Below are 24,636 nucleotides of genomic sequence, written 5' to 3'. Positions count from 1 at the left end.
GTCAGGAAAAAATTCAAAGGATGTTACCCAATCTAACCCTGTTACAAAATCTAACCAGAATAATTCAAGTATTTCTGAAGTAAAATCACTAAAAGATATTAAATTTAAGGACAATTCAAGCATTGTTGAAGTAAAGCTAGAAAAGATTGTGAAATCTGAGGATAATGCAAGCCCTCAAGTCCTAAAACAAAAGCAGTGTCCATGGTTGATCTCATTTCTCTGCACAAAATCTTATTTTGATGATTGCCCAAAACATGACATTCCCAAAAAAGATTGCAGGCTTAATTATTTTTGCATTTATTGCCCTCAAGCTGGACCCCTCTGCATTGCCTGCATGGAAGAGGAGCACAAAGACCATAAATTTGTTAGGGTTAACAGGTGTGCTAAAACCGCTGCTGTGAAAGAATCAGAGGCCAACTGCATCGATTCATCTATGGTATACCCATATATGTTAAGTGGGGAACCTGCTTATTTTCTAAGGAGTGATAGACCCTTTAAACCCATTAGAAGATGTGTTGTTTGTGAGAGGGTTTTGAGGGGTAAGAAGATTAAGACATGGTGGAATATGGAGAGTAAGAAGAGGAAGAGACTGAACAAGATGGCAAATGATAGAAAGGATGCTATATATTGCTCTCTTATGTGTAAATTGAAGGGTGTTTTGCGCGGTGAGAGGAAATCTCGCTTGAGTACTATGGTTCATAATGATGATTATGTTGGTGCAGTTTGGGGAAAAAGACGCAGAATAGAGAAAGATACGAAGCATATAACTTGGGAATCAGAAAGTGACCATATTCAAATTTCTGGGAAAAACCGGTCTGGAATTCCATTTAACGCTGATGACAATGATGGTAAGATAGTTTTAAACCTACTTTAGGCCAAAATGGTATAGAGAGCCTACAGAAATGTGCCTTTGCTTGTTTAGAACCTTGAACATTGATTATAAGAGAGATTAGATTTTTATAGTAGATTACTGTTTAGTTTTTATTGTGTAAGCTTTTATTTGCATCAATTTTTTGGATCACCTTCTATGATTCATCATTATCATTATTTTTTTCCTGCATCTCTCTCATCACCATGATAAATCATGGAACATGATCTGACACAATGCAAACTAAAACCTACACAGTGAAATCCAGAAACTAAACAATAATGACCTTTTATTTTAAAATTTATCACTGCCTCCACTTACTTCTAAAATTTACTCTACATATGCACTCACAAATTGTAGTGAGCATGATCCCTTTGTTTCCAGGTGAGTCTAGTTTTCTATCATAAGATATGTAAAACCTTGACGATTCAATTGATTTTCTTGATTTTAAGGTTATTTGTAACATATTATGACTGCAAATGTGTGTAATAAAATGGCAGAGGAAGACATGAAGAATATTGAAGAAGAGAAGAATCGGGAGCCCAATAACAGTCAGCACATTGATATCAAGTACACAGAGAACCATAAAGGTCCCAACAGTAATGATCAAAATATCTTAGATAGTAATGATGTTGACAGGAACACAAAGAGTGGTAAAACTCTATTCGATAATGCTCATGTTGATGGGGACATGGTTAGTTATAGTCAAATTATTTCTGAAGAAGATATTATCAATTTTGATGAGGCCATTAGAAGTCATAATCAAACTGTTTCAAATGGGAATGGAAAAGAAAATGATATTTATGTGACAATAAGCAATCCTAGCCACATTTTATCTGATGATGATGAGACCACGAGAAATCTTAATCAAACTATTTCTGAAGATAATGATGACGATGATGGTTCAGAAGATGACGATGATAGTTCAGAAGATACATTTGATGATGATGATGATGATGATAGTTCAGAAGACAATAATGACGATTCTGATAGTTCAGAAGATAATGATGATGATGATAGTTCAGAACATAATAAAGATGATGATGATAGTTCAGATGATAATTACTACGGTGATCAAAAGAATACCAGCACTCTTAGTGAAAATATTTCTGATGATGAGACCATGAGCTATTCCAATCAAGCTGTTTCCATTGATCATATTAATGAAACTGTAAACACTGAACATGAAAGTAGCAGAGATGGTATTATTGAAGGTGGCATATATGATGATGATGCAGAAGAAGATGATGAAATTGAAGATGAGACTTATCAATGCTCTCATAATGACTTCAAAGATGATGATTTAGACCATGCCAAGAAGCTATGTGTTAATACTAAGCTTTCAAGGGATAAATTGGAGTTACTGGTGCCAGAACGAGACTCTTTGACCTCTGATCAATCATTTATGGGAGGAGATCTGATGTCTTCTAATCAGGATTCTTTTGATGATACTAAAGTAACTGATCATACACACGATCATGATAATACCAATTCCTCTATAGTGTCAACAGCAGCTGAAACTAGTAAAGAAAAAACAATAGAAATTAGTCTCGTAAAACTTGCCCATGTTCAAATAAAAGAATCCAAACAGAGTGATCAAAATCAAGATAAATTCCAAGATTATGAAAACAATAATACCGACAAAATGGATGATATTGTGGAACCCAAACAGGTTGATCAAAATCAGGATAATGAAAACAATGATATTGACAAAATAGATCACATCATGGCTGAAGAAGATGAAAAAAAGAAAGTCAAAGAGTTCAATGATAACGACAAAGTAGATCACATTGTGGCTCAATCCAATGAAATAAACAAACTCATTGAAGACAATGGTAAAGTAGATCACATTGTGGCTGAAGCCAATGAAACAAACAAACTCATTGAAGACAATGGTAAAGTAAATCACATTGTGGCTCAAGCCAGTGAAACAAACAAACTCATTGAAGACAATGGTAAAGTAGATCACATTGTGGCTGAAGCCAGTGAAACAAACAAACTTAGTGAAGACAATGGTAACGGAGAAGATGAGAAGTTGCATACTTCAGATATGCGAGTATTAACTGACAGTATTTCCTCATCTGATCAGAAGGCAATGCGAGTGATAAACCAAGCTAAAACTTTCTCTGGTTATGTACATCAAAGGAAGCGTCCTATAAGGGAAGAGGGACAAGAAGAGCACATGCAATATGAATATGAAACCCATCATCTCAATCATGATCTATACCATGTTCCTCAGTTTGGAGATGATGATGCCAGAAAGGAAAGTAAGAACACGAATAACACATTAAGATCTGATATGGAAGTACAGACTGATAATGTTGACACTTATCCAGAAGCAGATGTTCATGAATCCAGGACTATAGAAGTACAGACTGATAATGTTCATGAATCCAGGACTATGGAAGTACAGACTGATATTATTGACACTTATCCAGTAGCAAATGTTCATGAATCCAGGACTATGGAAGTTCAGACTGATTATATTGACACTTATCCAGTAGCAAATGTTCATGAATCCAGGACTCTGGAAGTACAGACTGACACTTATCCATTGGCAAATGTTCAGGAATCCAGGACTACATGTAAACGATTTAGATTGTCAAACTCTTCACCAAAACCTCTGGCAACTGTAACTATTGATATATATAGCCCAGGAAGAACATACTATTCTTAAATCTTATTAAATTGTGTTGTAAATAAAATGCATGGCTAACAATAGCGAAAAGTAGATGGATTATAAGACAGTTCCATCAAAAGCTGGTAAATATAACCAGTAGATAAAAGATTTATTACGTTTCCTCATGAATAAAATATAAAATTTTCATTGATTATTTAATCGTTATTACTAACCCAAAACCAATTTTTGAGTTAAAATCCTCAGATTTATATGTTAGAAGCACCCCTCTATCTAGAACGAAAAGCATAATGACTTAGAAACTCAATATAATACAATAAGTTGCAATCTAATAAAGCAATAAAGTAACAAAATACATAATAGGCCAATGCTTACATAATGGAAGTGCACCTGGATCGCTATGTATTTGGTTCATTGATTAAGGATTGAGTTCTTTGAGATCTAAATGGCACTGGGCTATCATAAAAATGATAGATAGCTTCTGAAAATGATTGATATCTATACTTAAAATTTTTTAATAATTCCTTGATACTAAGCCTTATTCAAAGATCATGGTGCTTGTTGCTTTTCAAAAAAGTGAGGTCAAAATCAAAATGAAAGTTAAAGTTTCATATATAGTTATCATCATCAATATTACTATACCAATCATAATTCATCTATTTAATCAATTTTAAATCTATATTTATTGTCTAGTGAAGCCCATATATGTGATTGCCTTATGTGTAGTATCGTATGCAATTGATATATTTCCAATAAAGCTCATAAACTTTTTTGCGTGAAGAATGAAACAATTTTAATTGCATAGGGAATGTTGGGGTGAGTGTGGGTTAGATAGATGAGGCTGTCAATAAGTTGACAATACAAGAGGGTTGGAACACCCACAATCTTAACTCCAAATAAAGAAAAAGCAAGGTAGGCTTAAAATTAATTATATGCATCGAAGCTATAAGTTCACAATCAGACTTGGGCTAAGCAAGTGCAATTGATATATTTCCAATAAAGCTCATAAACTTTTTTGTGTGAAGAATGAAACAATTTTAATTGCATAGGGAATGTTGGGGTGAGTGTGGGCTAGATAGATGAGGTTGTCAATAAGTTGACAGTACAAGAGGGTTGGAACACCCACAATCTTAACTCCAAATAAAGAAAAAGCAAGGTGGGCTTACAATTAATTATATGCATCGAAGCTATAAGTTCACGATCAGACTTGGGCTAAGTAAGTGCAATTGATATATTTCCAATAAAGCTCATAAACTTTTTTGCGTGAAGAATGAAACAATTTTAATTGCATAGGGAATGTTGGGGTGAGTGTGGGTTAGATAGATGAGGCTGTCAATAAGTTGACAATACAAGACGGTTGGAACACCCACAATCTTAACTCCAAATAAAGAAAAAGCAAGGTAGGCTTACAATTAATTATATGCATCGAAGCTATAAGTTCACGATCAGACTTGGGCTAAGCAAGTGCAATCCATAAAGAGGACTATTTGATCTTAATCTTGAGGAAGTAGTACAATAAACCCAACTTGGTCATATGTGATAAATTTATCATGCAAAGAAATATAACTTTAGCAATGATGGACTAGGCACTTCTTGTGACTATCAACATCAACATAAATGGTTAAAAAAAAGAGACCTCTTGTCATAAAATGTAAACATTTGGATTTGAGTGGTATTTAGAGATTGTAACGAAGAGAAGAAAGGAGTCCATCTTGGTAGCATAATCCCTAGGGGATTTCTTAATGCCATACATATAGTTCGTCAACTTACAACTAATATAAAATCCTAAAGGATTCCATATGGTTGATCCATGTCAATTTCCTTAAGAACATGTCTCATAGAAAGGTACTCATACAGAAAGAGTCAAGTGAATAGAGTTCAATTTAACAATGGGAGAAAAAGTGCTTGTAATTGAAATACCAAGAACTTGTGAGAAACCTTTAGCCATGAGACTAGTACCATATGTTGCAAATTTGGTTTAGTAGATCCACTTACACCAAACCAATGTTCTTCCCTTAGTAGAAAAATTTCCCACGTGTTACTTCAGATAAAATTGAAGTATAAATTTTCCCATGGTAGAATCCCACTTAGGAATACCTAATGCTTCATGGAATAACTATGGATCTAAAGTGGTGGCAATATAGGAACATGGAAGATCCTTATAATTTATTCCTCTATGTATCCAAAGGACAACAAGAGATACTATGTATTATAATTTCTCTTGATCTCAACAAGGCATAGATGATTATGGGGATGAAAGAGGAGAGTCCTCATCTTCTAAATGTTGAATCGACAAAGGAGAAGGTGATAAATCAACCCTATGAGTTTGGTAAGTAGGAAAAAATTCATTTATTTCACTATCATTAGAATAAATACTATGAGGGAAGTAAGAGAAGTGTTGGAAGATACATTGGGAAATGTTTCCCCAAAATCCATGCTTCTCTATATGAATAGCTCATGTGTATCTAGACCTATGATTTGATATCCTTTAACACCATTTTAATATACAACAAAGATGCAATGCCAACTCTATGGTTTGAAATCGATGTCTTTTTTTGAAGGAATATGAGCCATGAAGGGATTGAGTAAAAATTTATAATGTTGCAAGTTACAAGTTTCCTAATCTACTAAGCTTCAAAGGGAGTAGTGCCCTTTAGGGCATTATGTTGAACCTTTTTTGGATGTGAGTAGCATAGACATCTTTAAACCATTGTTTAGTTAAGTCACCAATTGTGGATCATGCAATTAGCAATCTCTTGGAAGATTTTGTTCTACAATACTATTTTGTTGTGGCGTGTAGTGAAGTAAATGATATAGATCAATCTAATCAAGATTATAGAATTACCCAAAGTGGTGAATCATGTATTATTTTCCATTGTTAGTGTAATGAATTTTTTTTTGTGTGAGAACTGAAGTATTTAAATCTATCAAAGACTTCACCTTTTTACTTAAGAAAGAAGACCCATGTGAATCTAGAATAGTCATCAATGTCGGTGAAAAAGGATCAAGCCTTGCAATAGGATGAGAATGGAAATGGTCCCACTAAATCACTATGAATGATTTGAAGGATTTTTAAAGCTAGCCAAGCCTTTCCTTTGTCAATTTTTTCTTTAGGGTGATTTCCCAAGGTACAACCTTGACATACACCATCTAAAAATATTGAGAGAAGATTATTGGATATGTTAATCACATATAGAATATCCTCAAATACACCATTATTAGCATCAACTATTCATTCCCAATGACATTTATAGGAGAAACATCACTAATGAGAATACGAGGCATGGTGGAAGGTTCCAATGAAAATGTTTTTGTGTATCATCATGTGGTGTGAATCACCAAAGTTAGCAATGCACAAGTTGAAAGATTCCACCAATACAACAAGTGTCATATCTTTTACTTTACCTCATTGTGAAGGAGTAGAGGATTCATGCGCATTAGAGGACAAAAGACTAGTATTATTAGTACTTGTCATTAGGCAATGTACTATTGCAATGTGCGTGCGCGCGTGTGTGTATTATAAGTTTAGATGTACATTTTTTAAGCCTATCAATTATAAAATATATTTTTCTTGATAGTGATTGGTTAATTTAGTTTAGCTATTATAGATGATTTTTTCGAAATGCACGAGCTATTTTAGTGAAAAGTTGCATTATTTTCCATGAAACTTGCTTTATTTTCGTTGCCACTCATTATCATTTTTTTATTACTCTCGTTGAAGTAATTGAAAGGCATCGCAAAAAGAATTAACCTTCAGTAAATGCTAGATGAAATATTTCTCTTAAAACATTATTTCATACTCGAATTTGACTTGCAATGATTTACACTAGATATATGTCATAATATTTTAACCGCTTAAATTTTTTAAAATGATTTTAATTTTTTTTATATAATGGATTTAAATTTAGTTTATAGTATGTGTAATATTCAACAAAGTTGAAATTTAAAATTTATTTGTTTTTAATATTTTTAATTTATTAAATAAGTTATAATCTAATTTTTAAAATTTTAAATTAGATCATATTTAATGCATATTAAAATTATGTTTTAAATATATTTTTGTAATATAATATATTTTTTTTTATAAATTAATTCAAATAATACTATAAACAAAAATTCAAGGCATTGAAAAATATAAATATTTAAAACTATAATCAATAAAATATAATATATAACGAATACACAATACTTATTAAAATATTAAATCTATTATATAATTAGTATTTATTGTTTATATATATATATTAAATTTGTTAAAAAATATAATAAAAGTATATTTATTATCATATTTTATAGGTTGAACAACAACAAGTTCACTCTTATAGATCTAACACTACCTCTAAGATATTTTCCATTGTTCAAGTCTACTTTATAGAGAATGTGTTAATAATAATGTAAAACTTAAAATCCACTCCATCAAATATCAATAGTTTCAATAATTTAATAATAATTATATTAAAAAAATTAAATCTATTTATTATTACAATTATGATTTTATTAAGCAAATTATAATAATAATTATATTATTTTATTTTAAATAAAATATAAATTTAATAAAATAAGAATCATAATTATATTTAATATTTTAATATATTAATTAAAATTCATTATATGTTAGGAAAAAATTATTTTTATTTATCTACCTATATTATTACATGTATTGTTTGCACTACAATATTAACATGACAAGTACTTGCCACTATGTGGTACTTGTTATTATTATGTAGATGTTTCAACTCATCAATCAACTTGTCATATCATTGATATTTTTCATGACCAATATTTTTGTAATAAGCATATGGTGGATTTTCCTTCTTTTAAAATTGATCCCTTTTGAGAAGAGGATCTAGATTAAATATCTGTGATTTATTTTTTGATTTCTTTAGTTTCTTATTACGATGGATTGATATTTTGAGACTCGTATTACTTTAAGAAACTAATAGAGAGTAGTTTTTTAATTCTCAAAAAGCATTCAAATGAATAATTGTTGTATTCTTTCCTCATCATCAATCTATAAGTTTGAAAGCTAAAAAATAAAGACAATAAATTCTAGATCAATTTTTTTAATGCATTGCATATCAACCGTGTTTCCTTTTCTCAATGCCACAATCTTGGAGCTATTCTCTAAGGACATTTACCTTTGTTACATAGTTTTGAATACTACTAAACTCTTGGTATGTAACGTATAAGATCATTATTAATCTAATAGCCTTAAATCTCATCAATTTTACCATATAACATTTTAAGTTTTTCCCATGCCTTTGTAGATGTTGTACATGAATAAATACCAGTCAAAAGATTAAGGAAAATAAAAGTATGCAAACATCTAATAATTTTAGTGGTTTCAAGTAAATAATTCAACTTACCCTTTCATTCTTCAAGTTCTTTAACCTGTTATAATATGTAAGGATTATATCCCAAATTCATTACAACATTCCGTTTATTTTATTTCCATGTCAAGCATAATTGTATAGAATTACCAATGAAAATTTAGGATTAAACATTTGAAGAAAAATAAGAGCATATATAGCCCATTAATGGGTATACAAGATCCTTCAAAGATACGAGACATACAATGGATTCTTCCGGATAATGACTGGATTAAGAGGCAGCCTGTGGGAATCTTGGACAATCTAGAGCTGGGTGCGTGTCAACAAACCACAAAGGAGTTGTTTTGGCTAAATGTGGTCAAGGTTTAAGGGTTAGAACCAACAATATTGCAGAAGCAAATGCAGCACTTCTAGTAGTCAAATTGGCGAAAAGACTTGGATTGAGGAACTTGCAATTGGAAGGAGATTCAAACATTATAGTTCAAGCTATATTGAAAGGGAATGCGTTACACTAGAAAATTGGCAAAATCATCCAGATCATCATTAGTTAGTTGAGTGAATTCCCAAAATTTAGGGTATCCCACACCCGAAGAGAAGGTAATCAGAAGGTGGATATTCAAGCCAAAGAAGCGGTTGATATCCCACTGGGAGAAACTAAATGGAGTTTTGAGAGGGAGATCGATCTAGAAAAGAGCTAGAATGAAGGAGGGAATTGCTAAAGTCTTGCAGATATCCAATTTCAATCTATAGGGATGCTTAGTCTATTATGGCTGCTATGAAATTGAAATGAGGTGATTCAATGCCTGAGAGACTGGCAATTTACAAGGATATTCGTGTGGAGTTGGCGTAAGGCATGAGAAGGATGTACATTAGTATATTGAATGCAAAGTGTACCAGGGACATTATTAGAGGTAGAGATAGGCGGTCACTCATTTCAGAACAAAAAATGGTAGGAAAGCCAAATCATTGCATGACATTTAATTCAGACCACCAAATTTATCTTGGAGCACAAATATGAAAAAATCTCCAAAGTTGGCTTGGCCCGAATCTTGTTGGAGGAGTTACTAAATCTATTTGGTAGTTATTGCAAGTTGGAAGTGATATTTAACGCACACGATTGCAAGTGAAGGGTGGCATTTATCTTGTATATGATTTTGTTTTGGTGTCTCGGTGAAGCTTGGCGCAGAGACTGTGTGAACCGAAGGAAAGGAATGATGCACGGGTCGAGGTAATGGAGGGCAAGGGGAAGGTGATTCTGGAGGCAGTTAGGAGGGTACAACCATCATTGTTCTCTGTTTTAAATTTTGCTTGTTTAGATCAGAAGCTAGTCGATGAGATGGCTGCAGATGGTTAAGAATTTTGTTTTTACTGTTATTTTTTGAACACTACTTTTCATAGATGTTGAACTGTGAATATAGGGGAAGGATCCAGCAGTTAAGCCCTTTTCAATTTTGTGATAGAAGTTGTTGATTTAATATCCCATACTTACTGATTTAATGTCTAACTTTTGTACAATATTGTATCAATAGTTGTATGATAAGTACCAATAATTGAATGAAATATATCATTTGTTGTGAAAAGTAACCAATAGTATGATGCTACACAAGTATTGGGGCCCTTTGTAAAAAACATGCTGATGCAAAAAAAAATTGTTACTTTATTAATAAGCCCATTTACAATGTTAGATGACTAAAAACTATTGTACAATTATTTCCAAGAATATATATATATATATATATATATAATTTGCAAATTTAGATTCCTTACACAATTATATCCAATTAAAAAAAAATCATTGAATACTAGATGAAAGTTATGGTTGACTCAAGTGTGGGTCCTCTAGAGGAGTTAAATTAAGGCACTAGTGGCCGATGGGCAATGCTCATGTGGTTTTTCTAAGTGGAGTAGTGCATAAGGGTTAGTATTACTATGCTTATGGTAGTGAATAAGTGACACACACGTATATATTTATGGGATAATATATATATTAAATGAACAAAATTTCAAAGTTAAAATTGTTCTTTAAATGAAATATATTTGTTTATTATTATATATATTTTAATTTTACATAATATAATTCTTAAGTATATTTTAAAAATTATATACTCATATTAAATCATGTTATATTTTTAATGTTTGTGGGTTATTGAGTTTTTGAAGCGTCTAAGAACTTATCAATGTTTTATTTATAGCGATAATAATTTTACCTTTCTATTAATGTTAAATTGTTTAATATTATTATACTTTTGATCTATATTTTATTTATATTTAAATTGCAATATATTAAAAAGCAGTACTATTTTTATTTAATTATTTATTAAGTATACTAGTTATACTAAGATTGCTATTATTTATTTTAAATTATTGTTGTAATTACATTTAGGTTTTATATATTTTGACTTTGTATTGTATTTTTGTTTATTCTATTGTGACTTTTTTCAAAATTTTAACAATATTAAATATTTATATTCTTAAATTTTTTACGAGATTTTTACTAATTATTTAATAATTATAAAAATAGTATTATAAATAATTACTTTGTAAATAACAAAGAAATAAAAAATCAAATTTAATGTTAATTCATTTTAATATGTGATTATCAACATCAAAAAGTCATTACAAATAACATATAACATATAATAAATGACAAATAACATTATAAAAAATGTCCAAGGGGTTGAGCTTAACTGGTTAAAACACTATGTTCTCACTGTGGAGACCCAAGTTCAATTCCCAATAGGGACATCTAAAATGAATTCTAAGTTGTGACTCTTGGCCTTCCATAAAAATGGGGAAGGTCTAGGGTCAATCTAATCAATAATAATAATAAGGTTAATCGTAAGAGAGATGAACCAATAAACATTTTGTAACTTACATATTCTTGATGAAAAATGATAAGTCCTAAGTGATTTCCAAGTGGCATCCTCCCTTGGTGGTCTCTTCTACAAAGCAACTTATCAATCAATAGAATTGTGGATGAGATAGACACAAAGAGGGAGAGTTAGATAAAGTGACATAGAGAGATAGGTAGATAATTAGATCCCCATGAATACATAATGTCTTTGGATTGTTAGCACAAAACACTTGATCAAAAGCTAGAATATCTTCTCCCAATCTCTCTTTCCTTTTATATCTCTTATTTCTCTCTTATGCCTTGTCTCTCACTTTCTCTATGTATCTATTTGTCTCCCTTGTCACTCTTTTTCTCTCACACCCCTCTCCCACTATTCTCTATGTCTCTTTCCCTCTATATATTCTATCTATCTCTCTATATCTCTGCCACTCCATCTCTCTTCCACTTAATCTCTCTTTCTATATTCTCCTCTCCATGCTTCATGAATTTTAGTAACAACACGGTAATTTTTTTTTTGTAAAATTCACAATAAGAATGCACCTTCACTTTAAAAGAGAAAGTTAGCTCTACCTTCATAGCCACAACTTACCTAAGACTTTCTTTGATATAAGTAGTTTTGATAATAATTCTTCCAAAAACCTATCTAAAAAGACATCAGTTAATCATAATTTAGCATACTAAAAATTATGAACAGTTTATCTAATTACAAAAGAAGGCCACATTTTATCATCACATAATCATATCAATATCAAGTTTAAATATACAATGCAACATAAATTAACACTTAAAAAGCTATAGAAAAGTTAATTCTATGCTATATGATATTCATCATACCTACAAATCAACTTACATTGAGGTCCTTGTCAATGCATTAGTTACAAAGAAATTTAATCATCTTTTTGGAAAAAAGTAATAAAGCTTTATAACATGAAACCTATTCTATTTAGAGAGAAATTGGTTGGTCTATTTTATCAACTTTAATTTAATGGGTGACACTTGGAGTGAGCTCTATAATAGGGTAGGTATATATCACAATATAATGGAATAGGATATTGTTAGATTTTATCGATGCAACTACCTTGGTAGACATGCATGCAAAATGTGGAACCATTGTCATGACACTTTAACTATTAGTCTCTCCCCCATTTTATATCTCTTTTCTCTTCGCTTCCTCTACATTTTTATATTCCTATATCTTTTTTCCTCATCTCTCTCTCCCTCACTATCTATTTATTAAACCTATGCTATATAGAGAGCAATCAGTTGGTTTTCTTTGTTAACTTGAATATAATGGGTGGGACTTGGAGTGAGATCTATAATAGTGTATGACATATATCACAACATAATGAAAGGGGATCTTGTTATGTGATATAGATGCAACTACCTTAGTAGAAATGTCACTAATACATTTGGCCTAAAATTCTGATGGAGGTTTCCGACGGAGAAGGTATATTGTGACCAAATTTGGTTTTTTTTTGAAAAATTGCCCGCATTCGTCAGAATTCCAATGATAATTCAATATATGTTTTCAACAGAGAAGGAATTGGCAATGAAATTTGTGTTTTTTTACAAAAAGTGCCTGCGTTCGTCGAAATTCCGATGACCACAGGCATTACTTTAAAAAAAAAAAAGACCAAGACATTTCAAATCATTTTCATGGCCTCTTCCCATTCTCACGTTGCTGCTCCAGCAGCGTACTCCCACCCAGAGTAAGCATACTCCAGGTTTTGGATGAGGCACGTGAACCGTTTTGACCGATTAATGCCAGCTCCAAGCATTCTCGGCTCATGGAATAGGGTTTGCGAAAATGGGAGAAATGTCAGCTCATGGAATAGGGCAGGTGTAAAGCTCTCTCAACATCCTCCAGCCTGTGCAAAAATGGGAGCAATGTTGGCTAATGGAATAGGGCATACTCCCAATGGCTAAAGACCAATCAGCTTCATTCCCCTTCTTTCATTCATTAGTATCGGTCACCCATTTATTTTGCACCTGCAGATAGTGATGTTTTTGATTCTCTGTTGGCCTGGGCGCAGGTGTAAAGCTCTGTCAACATCCCCCAGCCTGTGCAAAAATGGGAGCTTTGAAATGACACACCGACTGTTTGACAAACTACCTCACAAAAATTGGAAGTTTTGGAACAAGGTATGAACATCTATCATAGAATAAATAATAGAGTAATTTTGTCAAATGTTGTAGCTGCAATTGCCAGGGTACATGTTTTAAAGATGTTTTATATATCATGGAATCAACATTCCAATGGCTATTTATTTTTTAAAATTTGGATATCGTATTCCCAACTGATGTCTACTTTCATGAAACTATTCCTTTAGGCAAGCAAAAAAGCTTGAGTCCAAATTTGTTGTTCTCTATACGAATTATGGGATTTGAAATCTATTTAGTATGTTTGTGTAATATCCCTTGTCCAATGATGACTGAAAAACAAGGAATATTCGCTGTCAAATCTGCAAGAGTCCTCAAAAAATGGGTGTATGATGATGCAACCTAAAATTCCTCTTATTTCATATCTAAATCAAACAAATGCCTCATTGACAGTCATAAATACACGTTATAGGAAGCTAGTGTAAAATTACATGGACTGTCACAATAATGTGTCAAAATCAGACTTCACTAGATTATTGACATTTCGTCAAACATGTCATGCAACCTCTGAAAACATATTACAGCTACAAGCCTATTCAAATCTTATTATAAACCAGTTCCAATGCAATCATAGGATCTTTACATAGGCTGACTACCAAGAGATATGCTACTGATTTTTTGACGACATTAGATAGTCACTAACTGAAGCATATATCTCAAAATTATAATGAAAGAAGAGGTTTGAAGAACCTGATTAAGCTATGCCCAAGTCTAGCAATGTAAACACCAACATTAATCATCCAAAATAAAGCCATGTTAGAGTTATGATCTTCAATACTTTCTCTTAGACAAGAGATAAAATTAAAAAACCACATGATTACTACAATAAATTTATTTTCTTATTAAAAATATAAATAATTATATTAGATATATATTCCACATAAAGAAAAGAAATGATGAAAATCATTTGTGTCTTAAATAATGAGACCAACAACTAAAAATGGGAAAATAATATCCTAATTACAACTCCCTAATTAGTATAAGATACTATTTCCAATATTATACTAAGGATAAATATTCAAAAAGTATAATAATTACACTAATACATATATCACTCTCATGTCTTTCTTAATTTGATATAAGGTCCCTCTATCCAAATATGAAGTCTCAAGGGAGTTGTATGTGTCAATTATTCAAGCTTCTTCTAAATCTATTCCAACCTCTTCTTCCAACACATGTCTTGATGATGGTTGAGGATCTTTAAACTTTGAAAATATGAATGAACACACTCCTCTAGACATGATTTAAATACCACATTTTACTATACACATGGATGCAATGGACGTGATTTAGGATGTGTGCAATGAAGTGTGGAGGTTCATGAGAAATATACATTACATTTTTCTAAAGAAGATTTAGGTTTCTATCCTCCTCCTTTGTTGACATCCCCTCCCCCGTTGTCTAATATATCTATGACTTTTCCAACAACTTTTAATCACAACAAGAGATAATTTTGTATGAGTTTCTTAAAGACAACTTTATTACTCTCCCCTTGAAAAATTGAAGAAAAAACCATAATCAAAATTAGGACAATCCTTTTTTCAAGCATCATCAACTATTCCACTAATGAATGTCATGATTTGGAGATTAAAATTCAACAAATTATTATAGTTCTAGTAACATTTAAATAATAGGTGGCAATGAGTTATACACTCATCATATCCCTTCTAAATGACATTTATAACCTATTATGTTTTTATCTTGCTATATGACATCAGTACCTTAATTACCTATTAGAGGCTCATTGTCATTCATGGTACTACGATTTCATGTGCAATCATACTTGGGAGGCAACGTAATAGCCTAGTTCTTCTTGTCTCTACATTGTGGAGCAAGAATAATAGTTGTCAATTGTTCCTCTTTTTTAAGGATCCACTTTACCTTTGTTGATTTTTATCTTTTATAACTTGATATCCTTTCTTGCATAGAATTGTCCTCAATCCAAATTCTCTCCTTGCTTGGACATGTGTGTTCTTTTATTAGGACCTCTTTCATTGTTTTGTAGGCAAATAAACAAAGACATCAACCTCTCCTCTCTACTTATACACAAAATGGCTAATTGAAACCACTTCATATACACAAAATCTCTCCTTGCACTAATCCAACCTATAAAATGTGACACCCTTGTTCAAAAAGGGTTGATACTCTACAACATGATGCCTATCATTCATGAGCTCAAGGTGGTTGCTTTCATGCTCAATAAAAATATGATCAAAACTTTTTGTAGTTTCGCCACCATCATAATATCATGTTGCTATTGTTAACATCATACATCCTCACGCTACACTGGCAATTCATCGGGCTCTTCAATTTATTCAAGTTCTTTATATGTTAGTGACTACCTTTAACTTATGAACCTTCAGATAAATCATCATAATGACCTTTATTCACTCTTTATATGTTAGTGACTACCTTTAACTTATGAACCTTCAAATTAACCTTCAAATAAATCATCATAATGACTACCTTTAATTTTTTATTGTTCCACCCTACAATTTTGTATTTGAGGTATGTAAAATAGTTGCTCTATAGAGTTTTTTTTATCTTTCTGCATTCTTTGGGTTGCCTTCATTTAACTTATGTAATGTTTCCATGATTTCAAAAAATAAAGATTTTAGGAACAAGGTTTGATATGCATATATTTCTTATATACCAGCACAACAATTGAATGTTGGGGGTGTTATGGATATTTTAATACAAACATTTAAAATATAGAAACCCTTGTTATAAAATCTTAGAACTGATTCCAACACCAAGAAGTAGGGTTATTTTAGAGATCTTGGAAGTAACTACACATCAAATTTTGGGTGCCTTTGAAAAGAAAGTAGTATGATGAAATCTTTGGGCATAAAATAGGTGAAATGCACTCCATACTACTACTGCACAATATTTTGGTCGATGATATTTTTTAAATAGTAAAGGAAGCTGTATGGAACAACCAAATTCTTATCATTATAAACAATGAATATTTTAAGATCCTTTTATGATGTGTAAGTTGAGAATATTTTATGAAAGGTCCCTAAATGAATATACTTTAAACTGATTTTAGCAATGACTATCGGATGTAGACAAAATGAATGCTTTTTGGATTAGGATGGTACACAAAATCTACTATCAAAAGGTTGTCAAAAATTATTGGGACTAGGAGGTGTGAACTGGCCTACTCTTCTGCTTTTCATGCCATCAAAATTTGAGTTTGATTGTCATCATTTACTTTGCCAAATTCTTCACATGTAACTCCTGAATCAATTTCCTACACACAAAATGACGAAAATAGGTTTGTTGATGGGGGCTTTCCTAGGTCAAATAGGTTTGAATATACCTTGAAGTGTGCAATATGGAGGGTTTGTATTCTTAATCTCCTACCCATTTCTTAATTTAAAAGATGATATCTTTATTAAATATCTCCTCTATTTTTGGAGGTAGACATCTTTAGAAAAAGATCTCTTCCTCCCTCTTTAAAATGATCCCTTTACACTTGTTGAAAAATATCTCTTTTACAACTATCTCTTCCTTTCTTATAGCAATGAAGCATGTATAAGGATCTTTCTTCCTAGCTTGGAATGCATGTATGTTTACTAAGGATATCTTCTTGGTGTTGAAGGTGCTTATCCCTTATCGCTATCTACCTTAAGATATCAACCTAGAGGTATGTTGACATCTTAAGGGGAGGCACATGAGCTCTCCTTTTTTCTCATGTTAATTCATTTGTGTTATATCCTCAAACTAGAAGTGTTGTGTTACATAGCGCCCCCTAGGGCATGGTTATTATTTTTTTGAGATTCGTTAATTAGAATACCATGGATTAATGCTAGTGTGATCATTGTTGTTGTTTACACCTTTGCAAGTGTTGGTTATTATTGTTGTTTGTGTTTTGTGTCACTACAACAACCATTTTGTAGTATTGTTTTTGGATTGCCTTGTGAACAAATGGTTTTGTTTGTTAATCTTCTCTATCATGGATCACCTAGCATAACACAACTTGCTAGCCAATGAAATCCATGATGTAGCATGAATCACCCAACATTACACAACTTGTTAGCTAGTAGTATTCACATTTCATCTCTTTTCTCTTATCATATGACTAATAGTGAGCATCTCCTTAGTAGACCTAGAAGTCATATCTCTTTTCCTGTGACAGAGTGTTCAAGTAGAATTGTTGGGACTACGAGGTGCAGATAAACCAAATCCTCCACCTATCGGATATAGACAAAATGAATGCTTTTTGGATTAGGATGGTACACGTAATCTACTATCAAAAGGTTGTCAAAGATTCTTGGGACTAGGAGATGTGAACTAGCCTACTCTTCTTCTTTTCATGCCATCAAAATTTGAGTTTGATTTTCATCATTTACTTTGCCAAATTCTTCACACGTAACTCCTGAATCATTTCCTTCACACAAAATGACAAAAATAGGTTTGTTGATGGGGGCTTTCCTAGGTCGAACCTCAGGTTGTGAATTAACCTTGAAGTATAAGGTTTTCCTTTTGAGGGAAGGATAGATCTAATCTAAAACTGCTTAAAATTGAAGATGATACCTTGATGAATCTTTCTTGAATCCTCACACAAGGTTTTAGGATGTCATGCAGACTGTCGATCATGAATGTTGTGCTTTAACTTGAATTCTCCTTCAATGCTTGATGAATGCTTGATTGCTTGTTCACTTGAAATTGAATTGATTTTATAATTAAGAGATCACTTGAATTATGCGTAGACCCCTTCAAATGACAGGGTAGGCTTCCTTTTATACCTAATCATACATAAAGTGTTTGAATTTTTTCTCACACATGAGGCAAGAAATGAGGGGTCATATTTTGGGTCCCAATCACGAGTACCAGGGCACCTAAGGCATCCTAATATTGTCAATGAGGACTTAAAATTGAACAGAGGTTGAGGAAGGAGTTGAAAATGTAGATTTCAAGATGATGTGAGTAGAATCAAAATGGGCACAAAGCAAAACATGCCTAGGAGATATTTAGGATTGGACATGCTAAAGTGGGCATCAATGTCTCAAGATCAGATGGACCTTAAGTGATTGTCTCCATTACATATGATTTGTTTGGGTGATAAACTTCACCATTCTACTCAAAAGAATTTAATTAAGTCTCAAATATAGGGCTCATAACCTATTAATGATGCAGTGAAAGTCCTTTATGAAGGACTTCTAGAAGTTTTTTTGGATGAGTCTTTGTCAAGTGTAGATAAAATACAATTGATGCTTAATGGATTTAAGGAACATGCTTTCAAATTGGAAGCCAAAGTTTTGAAGGATGTAGAGAAGAAAGTGGAAGAGAAAAGACTAGAAGTTTTGGTGATTAGATGTGCAACAACACATATCCAACTACAAGAAAGCATAATTTTTTTTTTAGAAAAGTGTAAAGGATGTAGTGGTGGCATGCATGTTTTAAAGGCAATGGCCTAAATATACTAAGGATATTAAGGGTCACATAGATATTATAGCATCACAAATTGTAAAACTATCCAATACTATAGACATGAAGAATGATGTAGAAGGAAACAAAAGGATTCAAATAGAAAAATTGTACATGAAACTAAATCCATTGACTAATCAGAAGAACAAAATTAAGAAACGGTTCGATCATCTAAGAGATGTTGTAGACTTGCAACTCACCAGCTACTTAGTTTTTGCGGGTAAGAATTTTTTTTGTGTCGGTTATGGTTGTGGTGTTTGTAGGGAGACATTTACAAATTTATATCTATTTTTACTATTCAATGGTTTATGGGTTTGTAATGGTAATTTAATGTTCTTTCATATTTTTGTATAGATACTTTATAATAGCCTATTATAGTGATTTGTTTTATTATGGATAATGTTGTGGATTAGATAGCTTTACCGTCAATGCATGAAAGCATTGCATGAGTTGTACTTTTAAAAATTACATGAAACATTTTTAATTTATTTGATTCAGTGTTATTTGAAAAAAAGATTATCAATGATGTTTCCTTTCTCCAAGAATTGGATCTAGGATCTTTCTGTCAGATAATATGTAACATCCAATGACTAAATATTTTCTTTACAAATACTTATTTTATTTAATTATCATCTAAGCATGAATTATAATTTATATCTATGCAAAAGTAGAAGACTCGTGTGCAAGTAAATTTTGTAAAAGAAAGCAAGCACACATTATCTTGAATGACATGGAAACAAGCTCATCAACTGCCTAAAAGAGAGCAATTGGAGAAAAGAAGAGGAAAGTGTTAAAGGGTGATAAATACATAGAGAGTATGCAATACAAACAAACAATGTCTAGAGTGTGTGATGTGACGTCTCTAATTTATGTCTGGAGGGACTAACTAGTTTTGGAATTCCTAGGAAACCTATTGGGCTACGCTTGGAGGAAATCAATGTGTTCATGCAAGGGCCACCTTTTTTCTATTATGAGAATGATGCTTTTGCACTGAAGGATATTTGAAAGACAATATCCAAAAATTTCTATAGTGTGGAACCAGAGTTGGTGGATTTGAAGGACTTTTCGATTTCCAGAAGACCAAGAGGTTATGTACACAATCTCCCAATAGAAGGGTGATTTCAAGCATTACCTCCCCCCCATGACTATTGAGGAAGCACTTCCTCAAACAAAGGATGGCCTGCATGGGATCAAAGAAAAAAATTGAATTGCATAGACTGTAGACGATGTGGTGGTGTCCTTCGTGAAGAACTTTGCACTATAATTGAAAATTCATGAGGGAAATTGCAAGATAGTGAACATAAATACATTCTTTAAAAGTGCGAAGAATGGAACTTGGTATGGGTGGGGCCAGGTCAGGTGGCTCCTCTAGAGGTTGACAAGATAGAAATTATATTAGGATTTGAAAAAGATCACACTCATGGAACTTCGTGTGCGACTGATCGATTGCGCTATTTGGGTAATTCATTCCAAATAGATACAATTGCATACCATTTATATGTCTTGAAAGCATTTTATCATGATAGCATTAAATTAAAGTACTTTCTCTTCTATTTGGTATTGGTGGAGCAGAGGTTGCATTGCATCGACCTAGGATACATATTTCCGCAAATACAACACAAGTTAAATGTATCCCAGGTCAATGCAAAGCAACCTCTGCTCCAAAGATCACCAAAAAATAGAGAAAGAACTTTAATTTAATGTCATCAAGATAAAAGTCTTTAATCAAGATAGATAAATGGTATGCCACTGTATCTATTTGGAATGCATTACCCAAACAACGCAATCGATCAGTCACACATGAAGTTTCATGAGTGTGATCTTTTTCAAATCCTAATATGATTTCTATCTTGTCAACCTCTCGAGGAGCCACCTGACTTGACCCCACCCAAACCGAGACCCACTCTTCCCAAATTTCAAGAATGTATTTTTGTTCACTATCTTGCAGTTTCCCTCATGAATTTTCAATTATAATGTAGAGTTCTTCACGAAGGACACCACCACATCGTCTAGAGTCTATACTTCAATTTTTTTCTTTGATCCCATGGAGGCCAATAGTCCTTTGTCTAAGGAAGTTCTTCTTGAATAGTAATGGGGGGGAGAGGTAATTCTTGAAATTGCCCTTCTATTGGGAGATTGTGTACATAACATCTTGGTCTTCTGGAAGTTGAAAAGTACTTCGAGTCCACCGACTCTGGTTCCACACTATAGAAATTTTCAGATATTGTCTTCTAAATATCCTTCGGTGAAAAAGCATCATTCTCATAATAGAAAAAGGTGGCCCTTGTATGAACAGATTGATTTCCTCCAAGCATGGCCCAATAGGTTTCCTAGGAATTCCAAAACCAGTTAGTCCCTCTGGACATAAATTAGAGATGTCACATCACACACTCCATACATTGTTTATTTGTATTGCATACTCTCTATGTATTTATCACCCTTTAGCACTTTCCCCTTCTTTTCTCCAATTTCTCTCTTCTAGGTAGTTGATGAGCTTGTTTCCATGTCATTCAAGATAATTCTTGCTTGCTTTCTTTTATGAAATTTACTTGCACACCAGTCTTCATCTTGTATCTTCTGCTTCCGCATAGATATAAATTATAATTCATGCTCAGATGATAATTAAATAAAATAAGCATTTGTAAGGAAAAGATTTAGTCATTGGATCTTACATATTATCTGACGGAAAGATCCTAGACAATTCTTGGAGAAAGTAAACATCATTGATAACCTTTTTTTGCAAATAACACTGAACCAAATAAATAAAAAATGTTTTATGCAATTTTTAAAAGTAGAACTAGTTCAATGCTTTCATGCACCGATGACAAAGTTGTCTGACCCACAGCATCTGATACCATTCAAATTCTGACAACAACTAAAGAAACATCTGACAAGGATGTTATATATCCGACGTCACTTCCTTGTCGGACAGTCGTCGAGAACCAAACATAGCATCCGTCGGAATTCCGACCGTATTCCATCAAAACTTTTGGTCGGGGGAGCAAATATAGCCATCGTCAAAAGAGTTCATAACGTAATCAAAATTCTGACACAAATGGCATCATTGAGAAGACCAATGATGATTTTTCGATAGTTAAATTGGTCGGAAGTCTGACGTGGTGTCGTCGGACTTCCAACAATTAGCCGTCGGAAATTAGGCCCAAATGTACTAGTGTGTATGCAAGATGTAGAACCATAATCATGACACTTTAACTATTAGTCTCTCTCCCTTTATATCTCTTCTCTCCCTCTACCTCTTGATCTCTCTTTATATCTCTTTGTCTCCATATCTCTCTTCTTCTATATCTCCTTCTCTCTACATCTATTTATATATCTCCCCCCTTCTCTATCTCTATCTTCACGCCTCTCTTTTATTGACTCACACACTCCTTAATTCTCCCTCTCACTTTCTATCTATATCTCATTACCTCTATTTCTCTTATTTACTCCATCTCTCCCCCCATCTCTCTCTTCATATGTCTCTCTACCTCTCTCTATATCACTTCCTATATCTTTATATTTCTATGTCTCCATCTCCTTCTCTCTTTTTTTTTTCCTTATTTCTACCTCTATTTCTCACTTTCTCCATTCCTCTCTCATTCCATCTCTCTCTCTCTCACTCCCTCTATCTTTCCCAAGTTATATCTATCTATCTCCAATTTATATCATTATCTCTCATTCTATCCCTCTCTCCCTATCACTCTCTCTTTTTATATCTGTCTACTCTATTTATTTCTCTCCTTTCGTCTCCATCTATATATATATATATATATATCCCTCTTTATTGATATATCTTCATATCTCTCCCTCCCATGCATACACACACTCTCTCTATTTATCCCTTCCTATCTCTGTCTCCGTCTCTTTATATTTTCCCTTCTCTATTTCTCTATACTGCTCCCTCTACACATGTATATCTATTACTTGTCTCTATCACCTTCTCTTTATCTCACTCTTGCCTTCTATATATCTATCTCCTTATATATCCCTTACCCTCTCTGTCTACATCTCATTATTTTTCTCTCAATCTTCTATTTCTCTTTCTATCCATATCTCTCTACCTCTATCTACCTACCTTTGTCTACCTCTCTTCATATATGTCTATATATATTTCTATCTATATCAACCTCCCTCTCTCTATTGATCTATCTCTCCCCTCTCTCACCTCTCTCCCTCTTTATATCTCTCTTATATACTCCATCTTTCCCTCTATATCTCCATCTCTATGTCTCCCTATCAATTCTCTCTATATCTTTCGACCATGTCTTTCTCTTTCTCTATCTCCCTATCTCTCTATATCACCCCTACCTCTCTTTCTCTCTCCCTCTCCCTCCATCTCTCTTAGTTCCCATATATATTCATCTTTCCCTCTCTCCATCTCTATTTGTCTAACTCTAATATTTATTTGCCTATTTATCCATCTCTCTCTCTCTCTCTCTCTCTCTCTCTCTCTCTCTCTCTCTCTCTCTCTCTCTCTCTCTCTCTCTCTCTCTCTCTCTCTCTCTCTCTCTCTCTCTCTCTCTCCCCCACCTCTCTATACCTCCTATATCTATCTAAGTCTCCTGATCTCTCTATGTATTTCTCTCCCTCATCTCTTCCCCTTTATCTCTAGAGATGTCTCCCTCTCTATCCATCCATCTCTCTCCCTCTGATGATATGATGAATCAATAAGGATTCGGTCAACTACTAAGAGGGGGGTGAATCAGTAGATAGAAAACAAACTAAAATTTCACCAAACTTAAACCCAACTTATAAATCAATCACTGAACTAACTGGTTTAGACACTGTACCATAAACTGCAACTGCTCTATCAAGATTACCAGTTAACTAGAATACCAATATAACAATGTAATAGATCTGAAACTCATATACCATTTAACCAAAACATCAAACCACTTTACTAACATTAGTAATAACACATTTCAAATCACTTCCAGTCATCTAAACATATCTAAGTGGCTTTACCAGTTAAACATATTAACCATATCAAAACATAACCACAAAACCATTCACCACTTGACACAATGATTTTTTATGTGGAAACCCAAATGGGAAAAACCACGGTGGGGATGAATACCCACAAGTATTCTGAAGTTTTCCCTGTTAGGATCCAAACCTTGTTAGAAGCTTTACAAAAATGTCATGTTAGGAACAGATCTGGTTAAGGACCACCCAGTTAAGGGATTGACTGCAATACCCTGTTAAGAGTAACCTTGATAGAGGATTTTAAATCCAATCTAATAGATCACCTGGTTAGAGGATTTTGAAAGCACCAAGCTTGTTAAATCTTACCCGGTTAAGGGATTTAACTATTGTAATTGTTAGAGAACAACAGGGTCTTGTTGATCTGGTA

The 24,636-nt window shown here is 32.9% G+C and overlaps 1 protein-coding gene across 1 annotated transcript; it reads left to right on the top strand.

Annotated features, from left to right (window-relative positions):
• Nucleotides 1-1,361: 1,361 nt before the first annotated feature.
• LOC131074982 (uncharacterized) lies at nucleotides 1,362-3,545 on the top strand. The gene has a single exon (XM_059220810.1). It carries the CDS (start codon nucleotides 1,362-1,364, stop codon nucleotides 3,543-3,545), a length of 2,184 nt encoding a protein of 727 aa, XP_059076793.1.
• The last annotated feature ends 21,091 nt before the right edge of the window (nucleotides 3,546-24,636 follow it).

This window comes from Cryptomeria japonica, chromosome 5, assembly GCF_030272615.1.
Source record: "Cryptomeria japonica chromosome 5, Sugi_1.0, whole genome shotgun sequence".
NCBI lineage: Eukaryota > Viridiplantae > Streptophyta > Pinopsida > Cupressales > Cupressaceae > Cryptomeria > Cryptomeria japonica.
Note: the sequence above shows the minus strand (reverse complement) of the source record. Positions and strands in the feature narration are given on the sequence as shown.

Bases quoted from the DNA above. Each gene is read 5' to 3' on its own strand.
- LOC131074982 (XM_059220810.1), top strand. From the start codon at position 1,362: ATGGCAGAGGAAGACATGAAGAATATTGAAGAAGAGAAGAATCGGGAG.